Source organism: Lepidochelys kempii, chromosome 4 (assembly GCF_965140265.1).
Source record: "Lepidochelys kempii isolate rLepKem1 chromosome 4, rLepKem1.hap2, whole genome shotgun sequence".
NCBI lineage: Eukaryota > Metazoa > Chordata > Testudines > Cheloniidae > Lepidochelys > Lepidochelys kempii.
Genome location: NC_133259.1, coordinates 139285247 through 139298039, shown reverse-complemented (window position 1 = coordinate 139298039; position 12793 = coordinate 139285247). Strand labels below are relative to the sequence as shown.

The window sequence follows — 12793 nt, the reverse complement described above, 5'->3', positions numbered from 1 at the left end:
ATAATGGGAATTATGCCTCAGGATCGCAGATTTGGGCTCTTGGATCTTCTTTGGGAGATTGGTGATATTGACCAAAAGATTTAAAATTGTTTTTAGGACAAAGACATTCAACGCAAGGCACATCCACAAACACCCCTACCCCACCCCCACCCGTGATATCGTATAGCTGAGTAAGGAGTGAGTTTACTAAGCAAAATGACCGGCGGGGCATGCACCGGAAAGGAGAAGGAATTCCGCCCGAAATGCGCCTTTCTGTTCTGTCCTAACAAGGCAGATTCTGGAATTGACGAGACCCTCAGCAAGCGAGGTTCCAAGAGGTGCTATCCAAAACCCTGGGCAGGTAGGAAAAATTGAGGACTGTCAGAGGAGCAGTGCTTGTCCAGAGAGCTAGGAAACCCCCAGACGGCAATCAATTCCAGACTGCTGGGTTTCATTGTCTGTATGGCCGTGGATCCTGGGTTTGCTTGTTTGTTTGTTTCCTTTTCAGTCTTCGGGTGGAATTTCCCCCTCCTCCCTTGCTTTGAGTTTGCAAAGTGTCTTCGTCTATATTTGTGAGCCTGGATTTTTCTTGTAAACTAAAAGATGCATCTGATCCCGACCGAAGTTATAGGAGTGTAAACTCTGCCCCGAGGAGCTCCCGTGGTCCCACCCCCAGAAGGATTTTACTTTAAACCAAAGGCGACAACTTTAAGATTTTATTTCCCCTCCCCCATTTTTTCCCCTGACCACACGAGGTTTTTTTTTTAAAGTAATTTCTCACCCATCCGCAGCAGTAGCCAGAGGAGACAGAAAATGCCCGTGCACAGCCCAAGAAAGATTCCTTCCCCATCCTTGCCTAACAAATGCCTCCCTGAGAACCACTGACAATTGAGTAAGTTCCCCTGGTGATGAAAATATTTCCCACTGGCACCTGGCACTTGAATCAAACTACCCCGGAGTGGCTGATTTATTAAACAATGTGGGGTGGGGTTTTTTTGTAGCAGCGGTGACGGGTTTCAAATCCAACCCTAGGTATGGGGAGCTTCGCCCAGAGTGTCACGTAGCAAAGAGGGGGGACTGTCCTTTGTCAGTTTCACCCTGCCCTCCAGCCAGCCCCCAACGCCCCTAGCGTGGTGGGGCTGTGAACGGTGTGGGGCGGAAGCGGGTAATATGATTTCAAACAGCGGCTGGATCTTGCCTGGGTTGTGCACCTGTGTAATAAATGATCGGCCATTCACGGGGGGGGGGGGGGGGGCTTTGGCTCTGCAGGGAAATAACCTGATACACAGGGCGACATCGTGGTGTCTGCAGCTCCATCCTGGACTTGCAGATGGGATGCTGCCCCTCGCTTCCGCCCCTGGCAGCCAGAGTATGGTGAGAAAGCACTGGTGAGCCCCCCTCGGGACGCTGTGCAAAGGGGGATCCCGTCGCAGCAGGGGTGGATGGAGGAGAGGCGTTGTTTATGGAGCAGGTCCTTGTGGCAAGCCCCCTGGAGCTGCTGTCTTTGGGAGAGATTGCCCAGGCTCCAGTTACTTTTCTCTTCCGGTGTCTGCCCCTGATCTCTGCAGGACCTGGCCCACAGAGCCCCAGCAAAGCCGCTGGGAAGGGAAGGAGGAACTTTGGCCTGTTTGCACGAGGTTTGTAGTTTAGGAGACCAAAACCGCACCCACACGGACAACCTGCACAACACACACAAAATCCCCACATGCACACACAACCTGCACAACACACACCAAAGGTACACGTACATCCGTGCGCACACACAACCTGCACAACACACAGAGAACACAATACAACAGCTACAAGCCCATACAACAAAACACCTACATACATGGACACAACATACACCGCACATACAAATAACCACTCACAAAACGGACAGGCACTGACCGTACATATACAGGACACAGACACACAACCTACGCACAGAAAACACACATAGATATGCACACACCACGTGCATACCACAGAAACCCACACACAGAAACCCACACCCATGCACAGCGCATCCCCACACTCGACATCCCCACACCAGACAGGCCCCTCCCGCTCACACACCAAAGAACAAGTGCCAAGGCACAAACTTCTCCCTTCTGCAGCTCAGCAGCGCCGGCAACCCTCTGTCTTTGCTCTCCTGTCTCGCTCTGTGCCCCCAGCCGGGCCCTGGCAGACTGCCCGCGCTCACCCCTACTCCTCCACCTGGTCGACCGCCGCCCCGTCCAGATGGAACCGTCCCCCCTCCGCAGGGAGCTTGGCAGGAGGCGAGGGATGCGTAAGGATGGACGGGGATAGGTGGCATTTATCCCCTTCAACGGCTAGCAGTGTGCCGAAGGGGTGGGTGACTTCGCACCGCAGAGGAGAGCACGGGGGGCTAGACTAGGGGTGACCCCTACGGTCCCCTCTAAGCCCAGGAGTCTGCGATTCGCCCTGTGATGACTTTACGCAGCCAGGATTGGGTGAATCCAACCGCGGGAAGCTGAAGCTGGAGAAATTCGGACTGTAACTGGGGTGGCCATTGTTACCCAGGTGGGGAATTAGCCGCGGAACAACGCACCAAGGGGTCCCGGTGAAATCTCCACCACCGGCCATTTTAAAACCAAGAGTAGGTGGTTGGAGGGTGTTAATAACAGACCTGCTCTCCTCCAGCCAGGCACTGTTCCGAGCAGATTGGCTGGGCTGTGCGATGCAGGGAGGGTCACAGGGGTCCCGCCTGGCCTAAGACCCTATGAATCTCTCCGGCTCACTCCTGCAGTTACTTTTCACAGCGTTTTATAATCCGAGCAAAGTGAGTTTGATTAATTTCCTCCCACCCCAGCCACTCCTGGTCTGGCGGGTGGTTTAATCTACGTTTCTCCGACTGGAGGGGTGGGAGGGGGGTAGATAGGTCTGTACATTGTGACGGGGCAGTAAAACGTGCGGATTGGGCTCGTGGGCCGAGGAATGTCTCACGTTGGAGGGTCTGGGCCCAGGTCAATGGGGCCCGGTCGCCCAGGCTGAAGCGTCAATCCGGAAAAGCCGCTGGACGCGTCTTTCTTCGGCGAGGGCGGGTGGTTTCCAGGCAGGACGCACTAGCCCAGACCCCTACAGCCCTCCTGAGTCCTCCCCCCCCGCTCCCCTCCCTTCCTTGGGAACTACAGGCCCCTTGCCCTTTTCACATCCCTGAGCACAGTTCACCTCCAGATCTCTCCAGGAATGGACACCCCCGCCCCGCTTCCCCTCTTAATCCTGCAGCAGCAGCTGGGGGGGGGGGGGGGGAGGCAAGTATCCCCCATCAGACGTTCTGCATTTCGTTTGGAAAGAGAAACCAAAAGTCACCCGCGAAGGGCGGTGGGGGGAGGGGACTTTCTTTTGGCTTGTTTACCGCTTGTTGTTCCCCAGCCCTCTGGCGTTATACCCCCGCCCTCCCCTTCCCTTCCAGTGCACTGGCGGGGCAGGGCTGGATCCTCTGCAGACCGCCCGGGCTTCATTCGGGCCGGATTTGCTTCTTGGCGTCGATTTGAAATCTACAGGTGGCCTTTGGGAATCCGCAGCTAGGTCCAGAGACACTCCCCTCCCGCCATGCTGGGTGCGGTTTCCTGTTAGTTTGTTTGCAGTTGATATCCCCCCCCTCCACACACACAATCTGTCCCCCCAGCACACACACACGCAACCCACCCCCACCCCAACACACTCGCCAGAGAAGTGACAAGTTTAGGTGCATCAAGTGTCACACCGGTGACAGATGAGGATTGATCAGCAAGGTGGGGTGTAGGCGTTTTGGGGAGGGGACTATCCTTCCTTCCTCACTCAGCTGAACTTTTGCCTGAGTAAAGAGTGCTGGGATCGGGCCCTGCGTTTATATCGGAGTAACAAGTACAACAATAATAAATAATAATAATCAGTACTTAATAATTAATTAATAGAATGACACACAGGCCTTAATTTTGCTGACCGATATGATTGTCTGGCTCAGACCCGGAAAGAATTTACTCTGTTTAAGGGATGCATTTTTTCCACAGTGGGGTCAGAAGTTTCCAGGATTTGGTGGAAGGGCCCGCGAGGTAAAATTTCGAAACTGTCCCGCCCCCCCCCAAAATTCCCGCCCCGCTTCCCCCAGATCTCCTGGTTCTGGACTTATCCAAGAACGGAAAGAATTTTTATTTAAATCTCTCCAGACTTTGATCCTGATCTTTATCCCCCCACCATTATTCAGCATTTTTAAATGACAGGCATAGAAACGAGGCGCCTTGTAGGTCGAGCCACGAGAAGTCTCTGGTGGCGGAGACACCTTCGGAAAATGGCAAAGAGCAAATGGGAGATGGATCACTCCCAGAAATCGCAGATGGGACTTTCAGGTCCATCGCTCCCCCCCCCCCCCCAGGCGCCGCCCCTCAGCAGTTGTTTGAGCAGATTTCGGTGTCTAATCTTGAGTCACTGTTTTATTTTGTTGACACACCAGGTGCCTGCTCAACACCGGGTATTTCATAAACTCCGTGAAGCAGGACGGGTGCTGGAATGCACCTTTGAATTCGAAACTTCTCCGGGTCTCTTTTCTCTTTGCAGGGCCCCGGACTAGCGGTCCCTTCCCCCTCTGGATCTTCACCGCAGATCGACCCAGGGGGCCTTTAAATGTTGCTATGGGATTTACTGAGACCTTCTTCAAAGTTCCCAGACTTAAACATCAGAATAGAATAGACATTCCTCCCCCTTTAAGATGCACCATATCCTAGCTCCTAACCCGTTCAGGTAGAAATAAACAGGTGAAAGAGATCATGGAACCCAGACTCGAGGAATTGCAGAACCAAGGCCAGCTCACTGAGCAAACGCCAGGTCCAAACCCAGGGGCGTAGGGAATAACACGGCTGCTACTCTGAAAACTGGAAACGGAGTTTGATTTCCCCACTTACCTGTCCTGTTAACGAACACAGGCTTTAAAGCCACTTTCTCAGATCAGTGAGAGTCATCCCAGGCCCGTGTGTGTGTGTTTGTGTGTTTGTTTTTAAGATCATTCTCTGCTCCTTTGATTTCTGCGGGGGCCTGTTCTGAGCGGCAAGAACTCGTGTCTCTGCAAAGAGCAGCGACATGTCAATGTACCTTCGCCTCAGCATCGCGGTGTTCGCAAGATTCATCCCAATTTGCCCTTCGACATTTTTTCCTCCCTGTTATTTTTAAATCACCCTCCCAGCCGAAAAAGTTTAATTTAATCTATATCTATATATATCAATATATATCTATATATATCTATATATCTATATATATATGTGTGTGTGTGTATAGTTTAGGCATGATCTCTGGATTTGTACATCTCATCAGGTCCAGAACTTCGACCGATTACAAACTCACTCCTCGCCTTGGTACATGATGAGATGAAAATGATCAGAAACGGGGAGGGAGGGGGGCTGTAAGGAAATTGTCAGATCATTCAATGCAGATCCCAGGAGCTGCTCTCCTTCAGTCCCCCCATCAGAAACCGGAATGGCTCCCGGGCGCAGGGACTCTCTGCAGGCTGAGACTGGGATACAGAAGGGGGGCGGGGAGGGAGTGTTGCCAATTATTATTTGCAGTCATTCTGGTGTGACCTGAAATAAACCAGCCCCGAACCATGCAAAACCGCCCCAGAACTAGCAGATGGATCCGGAAGGGAGAAGGGGGCGGCGGGGGGGACTCGCTGCTTCGGGCTTTGCACGCTGGGCTGAGAATCTCCTCTGGGGAAACACCCTTTCGCCAGAAATCCCCCAGTCAGAGCCCAACAGCCCACCCCCCTTCACTTTATTCTGCGCCCCGTTCCCTGGGGCTGGCCGGCTGCACAGAACCTCAGAACCGACGCAGGAGGGAAGCTCCCCGGAGGGACTCTCTGGGTAGGAGCAGGGAGTGGAACTAGTCCTATCAGCTTCAAGCTCCCAACCTAGAGATCTTCCAGCGTCCCGAGATTTTTTTTCCCCCCTCAGGGGGGTGGGAGTTGGGGAACACGGCTTATTTTGTAAATAACTGTGCAGCTCCCGGGGGCCGATCCTGCAGTAATTTTCCAGGCAGAACTCAAGTGGAAACCTAACCGCACTCCCTGGTTCTCACATTTTAAGGCCTCATCTCCCCGCGCACAGAATCCGAATAGGAACATATATATCTATATATAAGATCAGAGGGTCTTATTTATCCGGGTGAGTCCCACAAAAAACCGACCCCAGGATTTAACGTGGGTCATTATACAGCTCGGATGCCAATGATAGATAGCTCTGTCTGTTTTCCAGTCAAACCCATGCCCACCCCATCCTACACGCCGCCCTCCCCCACAAAAAATAGCCAAATCAGACAGATTGTTCTTTTGCCTGGTAAATGATGGTGCTGACACCAGTTGAGCAAAATCCGCCATCTGTGAAGTTTCAAAGAAACGCGGCGGAAATTTCTTTGTAACCCCCGCAAAAGTTCCTCGCTCGGGGATTGCGCGAGAAGGGCTGTCAGCGAGTTGCCAATTGGATTAAAGGCAGGTTTGTTTGTTTTATCCAGAGGAATTGTTACCGAAATCACTTGGATTTTGAGGCTTTCCCAAAATTAAATGGCGCGGTTCATTTGCCCGGTCTCGTCTTTTATTTAAAGTTTACTTGATTATGTAAAGAAAGAAAAAGAAAAAGAAAAAACCCCAACCCAAGGAGGGTGAGTTTAAAGAAAACAATTGCTTCCGATTTTCCACTGTATTTTGCAGGATCTTAAAATGCCAACACGCCTAGGTCTTTCTTTACAAAAATCGTTCACTCAAAACCATTTAAAAGGTCCGGGCTTTTCTTTTTACCGAGCCTCTGAAATGGCTGTAACGAACAATTTATTGCAAGGAGCCGAGCCATAAAACGGATTCTGCGATCAGTTATAGCGGTGTAAATCAAAGAGATTATGCCAGATTTGCACCAACCTAGCTGACCTTCAAACCCGACCTCCGGGGGGGGGGGACGGACACAGGCAGTTCAGGGGAAGTTGGACAGTCAATATTTGGGAACTGATTTGTTTTGCATCGAGCCGCAGAGATGTGCTGTGTGGGGTACAGTGTGCAAGCGAAGAGGCAGCCTGGGAGCCCTATTTTGTTTCGAATAAAATCTGCTCATTGTGAGAAATAATTTCCACATTCTTTCCCCTCCGGTCTCTATAAACTTTAAGCCTCGGGCGCTGGGGAGCCCAAGTGTCAATGAGCGAGAAGGAAGCGAAGTGATTGAATGGAGGGACATTTTTGAACCATCGAAAGTCCCGTTATGGCAAAGTTTCGGAATTATTGCAGGGTGAGAGGAATGAATCAGGCCCCCGATCAGAACAATTCAAGGTCTGGTGGTCAATTTCAGGTCCCCCTTTCTGAATCACTTGGTCGTTTGTACGAGTTGCTGGAATATCTCTGAGAAGTCAGTGGGACTATGCAGAAAGTGAAGGGAGGCTGGGAAACTCTGAATTTAGCATAGCGCCTGTAAGGAGCGAAAAGTTCAGAGGGGCTGCAATATAATGGCCATCTCTGCCATTCCTCCCCCGACCCCGGGAAGAACTCGCCGGCGTGGAAACAGGGGTGGCCCAGGGATAGACTGAGGGTCGAACTTCCATCAGGAGCAGAGGCAGAAAGCCATTGTGTCTGGGCAATGCACATCCGTGATTGCAAATAAAAAACCCTCCCGTGTGTTTTCCGAACCCCCCCCCCCCGGAATCGCCCCCACCTCTACGTTCAATCATAAAGGCACCGGTAACCCCCGGAATGGAGAACTGAGCTCTAAGGAGAGGCGAACGTGGCCCTGTCTAGAGCCGGGCTTTTCTGGAGCACTCAGTGACCAGATCTGAAGAGGGGAACTGACAACTCCGGGAATCGCTCTGACTTGTCCGCACCAGACGGTCTCAATCACAACATTTACCGAAAAGACGCCCCCTTAGGAGCGGGGCACTCTAGTGCCCGCTTGGATCAGCGATGAGGGCAGAAGGTACTCTGCCTGGGGGGGCGGAGGAGCAATTCTCTAACAGCCTAATAGTCAATCAAGCAAACAAGTAATACCCCGGTCACATATCTTTGGGGAAAAACCCAAACGGTGCTTATAACAGGAAGGAGCGGGGTCTGTTTTCCAAAGCAGCCCCCACCAAGCATCCGCCCAGCCCAGGGTAAGTGTTACTTGGAGCGCTGCTCAGCGGTTAGGAAAGCTGCTCCAGGCATTGTTCAGAAATCTGGGACCCCAGGCTCGCCAGGGCTCTCCCCGCCTCCCCCTGGACTGAGCGCCTGTCTCCAGCGGGGGCTAGCGGCGCGGTAAGCACCCGGGTCAGTAATTGACCAGGCCGGGGCCTTTTGTTCCTCTTCCCCCCAAAATAACACCTTGAAAATGCCCGGCGCGCCCTGGTTTTTTATAGCCGGGCCCTGCCCAGCTCCCGCGGCCAGGAGCCGAAGGGGGTTCGCCTGCCGATGGGGGCAAAGCACAGGGGCTCTTTGTTTGCCAATCAATAGCGAGGGAGTCTGCAGCAGGAAATTACGTGTGTGGCAAGCAGTCAATTTCAAACTGCTTCTTTACTCCCATCCCTCGCCCGGCTCGCTGTCCTGCTTTCCCGGCTCATTCAGGCCGCTGCGAGCCGCGGGTCCAGGAGGACTTCCTCACCCCTTCGATTAGCGCCGATGATTGGCTGTTCTCGTATTTATCGGCCGGGGGATGAGAGATGGAGAAGAGGAGGGGGCGTCTGAAAAATATCCTGGGCTATTTTAATTAATCACCCCCCCCTTCCCTCCCCCTTTCACTCCCTCCCCTTCCCCCCCCCACAATCCACCCACATTCCCAAGGCAGGATCGATCTCTGTGCACGCGAATGAGCTGTGAAAGTCCGGCCCGCCTCGCTGGCGGAGCTGTGAAGGCAGGGCTTGGCGAGACACTGGCTGGCTTGCCTGCTCCTCGCTTTTTTGCTCATCAGAGAGAGACAGGAGCGAAAGGAGACGCGGAAGGAGCGGTCCGCGCAGGAGGCAGGGGCTGCTCTTGAAGTTTGCCAGGAAGAGGGGTGCTGGGGGGAGGGGGGAGGAGAGGGGGGTACGTGAGAAAGGACCAGGACTCTCAAAGTTTTTAACTCTCCCCCCCCCCGCCCCAGGCGCCCGGCGGGCACGGGCATTTCTTGACTCCTCCATTGAAATTTGGTCGTGGGGGTATTTTTCCCCTGGGGGGGGGAGCAGCAGGGGGGCCGGGGAAGGGGCTGTTTAAATGGAACGAGGCTGCCCCGCAGCCCGGGAGGGAAGTCTCCGTGAGTAGGGCGAGAGAGAGCAAGAAGGGGAGCGGGGGGACCTCGCTGGGTCCTCCCGACCATGGTGCTCACCCTGGGGGAGGGCTCCTTAGCTGCACCCCGGGGCTGCCGCCGGCCGGCGCCAGGGCGCTGATCCCCGCCTGGTTTTGGGGGGCAGAAGGGGAGCTGCCCCCTTCCCCCCTCCAGCGCCCCGCTCTCTGTCTCTTGATGTTTGATCCCTCCGAGGCGGCCACAGGCATGAGCGATGGCGGGGCCCAGGCCGGCAGAAGCCCCCTGCTGCTGGGGGAGCCGGGCACCCCGGAGCGAGCCCGGGGGAAGAGCGGCGCCCGCGGGGAGCTGGAGAGCGCGCTGCGGGGAGGCGACGGCGCACACGGACTCAAGGAAGTCCCGGGGACCTCGGCTGCCAGCCCCGGCTCGTCCCAGGAGTGCGTCCCGGAGAGCGACAGCCAGTCCGGGGGAGGAGAAGCGGATTACTGCCGCCGGATCCTGGTGCGAGGTAAAAGGGGAGCGCGGCCCCAGCCCCTAGCCCAACCCTTAGGGCGCATCTCCTGTACCCCATCTCCTGTACCCCATCCCATTCCCTGCAACGCCATCTCCTATACCCCCATCCCCTGCAACTCATCCACTGCACCCCATCCCCTATACTCCCATCCCCTGCAACCCCATCTCCTGTACCCCATCCCCTGCAACCTATTCGCTGCACCCCTTGTACCCCATCCCCTGCGACCCTTGTACCCCCATCTCCTGCAACCCATCCCACCCCCTGCAACCCCATCTCCTGTACCCCCATCTTGCCCCTGTATTTCCATCTTCTATACCCCTTCCATTCCCTGTACCCCCACCCCCTGAACCACATCCCAACCCCTGCACCTCATCCCATTCCCTGTACCCCATCCCCTGCACCTCCCCATGCTCTGTATCCCATCCCCTATACCCCACTCTCTGCACCCCTGCCTACCCCCGGTAACCCATCTTATCCGGGCCTCCAATCCAACCCTCACCGGCAATTCCATCTCCACCCCCGCCCCATATAAAGCGCTTCGAGCCTCGCTCCCTTTCCCCCGGAACAGCACCGATCCCCACCTCCTCCCCCCATAATAACACGCCCCATAATAACCCCCAACCCTCCCCGTTCCCTGCCCCGGGGCCTGTCCTCTCCCTCCCCATCCCAGCGCCCCCCCCCGGCACCCCCTCCCCGGCAGACAGCAGCCCGGAAGGGGAAAGCGGCGTGTGGCTTTGGTACATGTCAGGCGAACTGGGCCCGGGCGAGCGAGGCTGCGCCCCTCCCGGTCCCTTTCCGGTGGCCTCCCTTGCCCACGAAGGACCAAAGCAAAAGGGATGGTGGTGACCCGGGGTGGGTGTGTGTGTGTGGGGGGGGGGGGGCTGCTTGTCAGCTGCCTCTTTCCCTGCGCCGCCCGGCATCCCTCTTCCTCCCTCCCAGCTCCCGTGGGGCTCCACTGAGAGATTTGGGAGACCGCGTGTATTCGGGAGAGGGCTTCGCCCGCCAGTGTGCGGAGGGGTGCGGAAAAGGGGGGTCGCCCCCCCCCCCCCGAGCCTTTCTGCCCCAGTCCTTCGTTTTTATCTTCTTCTCTTTTAAACGGTCGGTCTCTGCGATGCATTCAGCTCTGGTGGGGGCAGGGGACCCCTCTCCCCGAAATAAACACACGGGGTGGGGGGGGAGGAGGGGGAAAGAATCCCAGGGGGCTGCTTTGGGTTTTAAACATTTGTCGCAGGGAAAAGGCGTCACGGAAGCATCATCGAGTTAAGAGGGTTTGTGAACAGCCCTTGCTCCACGGAAATAAATAGATAAATAAATAAATGCACCCCCGGGACCCTTCCAACCATGTGTTCAATCGACGCCTGTCGGCGCCGAGAGGCTTGAGCAGAGAAAGCCCCGAGCTCGGGCCCCGAGACCCGGGAGATTTCTGTGTGTGAAAGGAGGGCGAGGGGTGTAAAAGCTGAGGATCCAGCCGCCCGAGCTAGTTCAGTCCCTTTCTCCGTGACTGTTTATTCAAAATAACAATAGCGGACTGGCTAGAAAGCAGCCGGTCCGGTTATGGAGGGCAACCCTCCTCTGATTTGGCTTTGAAAGCCTCTAGTTTCTTGTGTCCCTGTTTTTTAAATTAAGATGGCAGCAGGGTTCACAGCTTTGGAGGGAGCCTTGCGTGCAGGAAAGGGAAATTCTGGGCAGACAAGAAATTCGAAACATCCGCCGTCCTCTTTCGCTGTATAGTCAGAAATATGCCAGCCCAGCTCCCCTCCTTTGGGATTTTTTTATTTTCCTTCAAATATACTTCTTAAAAATTTGCTCTTTCCAATCCTCCAGGCAGAATTATAAACAGATTCCAAGCACTGCCTTGTCTTGCATTTTAAGACCCCCTCGGACATATAGGGGCCCCTCCGCTTCGTTCTAGAGAAAATCGATTTTTAAAAAGGACATCAGGCTACCCTGTTTTTGGTGCTTGTTTGTTGAAGTGTTAGATTAGATCGATCGATCGATAGATAGATAGAGGGGGTATGGGCATAGATAGATAGATGGGGTCGGTGGGGATAGATAGATAGATAGATAGATAGATAGATAGATAGATAGATAGATAGATAGATGATAGATAGATAGATAGATAGATAGATAGATAGAGGGGGTGTATGGGCGTAGATAGATAGATAGATAGATAGATAGATAGATAGATAGATAGATAGATAGATAGATAGAGGGGGTGTATGGGCGTAGATAGATAGATAGATAGATAGATAGATAGATAGATAGATAGATAGATAGATAGATGGGGTGTATGGGCGTAGATAGATAGATAGATAGATAGATAGATAGATAGATAGATAGAGGGGGTGTATGGGCGTAGATAGATAGATAGATAGATAGATAGATAGATAGATAGATAGATAGATAGAGGGGGTGTATGGGCGTAGATAGATAGATAGATAGATAGATAGATAGATAGATAGATAGATAGATAGATAGATGGGGTGTATGGGCGTAGATAGATAGATAGATAGACAGAGGGGGTGTGTGGTGATAGATAAGTAGATAGAGTATATGGGGATAGATAGATTAGACAGATAGCCAAAGCCGGGTGAACAGGGCCACATTCCCCCTTCACCCAGAGCAGTCTCGGAAAGCAGAGCAGAGATTCAGACACTTGTCCGTACCCAGAAGGATTGCGGGTCCCGCTAGAACAGGCCTCGGGCGATTCTCATTCTTCTCTCGGCTTTGGATTGTACCTTGTGGGGTGACATCAAAGCAGCGGCCCCTTTGACAATAGTATCTGTCCTGCGGAGACACTGCCCGTTTCAGCAAGATCCGCTCGTAAGGCAGATTCTCCTTTTAGATCAGGTCGTGTGCTTGAAATGTCTCCGATAAAAACACCGGCTAAGACCGGGGCACAAGCCGCTACCGGCACGACGGGAAGTTTGGGTTTTTGCAGCTTTAGATTTCTTTCCGTGAGGCGTGTGGGGTTTTATTTGTACCCGTATCTGCGACGTTCTGGATTATCTGAACCTCTGTCTCGCTCGGAAACAGCCCGGCGTACACACATAGGACAGTCCTAGGCGTGCGTGGAGAGAGAGAGAACCAGATGCAGGTGGAA

At 53.9% G+C, this 12793-nt stretch overlaps 1 protein-coding gene across 2 annotated transcripts in view; it reads left to right on the top strand.

Moving 5' to 3' along the window:
- The first annotated feature begins 9179 nt into the window (after positions 1-9179).
- VAX2 (ventral anterior homeobox 2) overlaps positions 9180-12793 on the top strand; it is a 59708-nt gene continuing 56094 nt past the window's right edge. For both annotated transcript variants that reach the window (XR_012158793.1, XM_073343056.1), the window contains exon 1: positions 9180-9684. Coding sequence is in view for 1 of the 2 variants with exons in the window: in XM_073343056.1 (XP_073199157.1) it covers positions 9396-9684 (289 nt within the window). In the remaining variant the exon portion in view is untranslated. The remainder of the gene's footprint in view (positions 9685-12793) is intronic.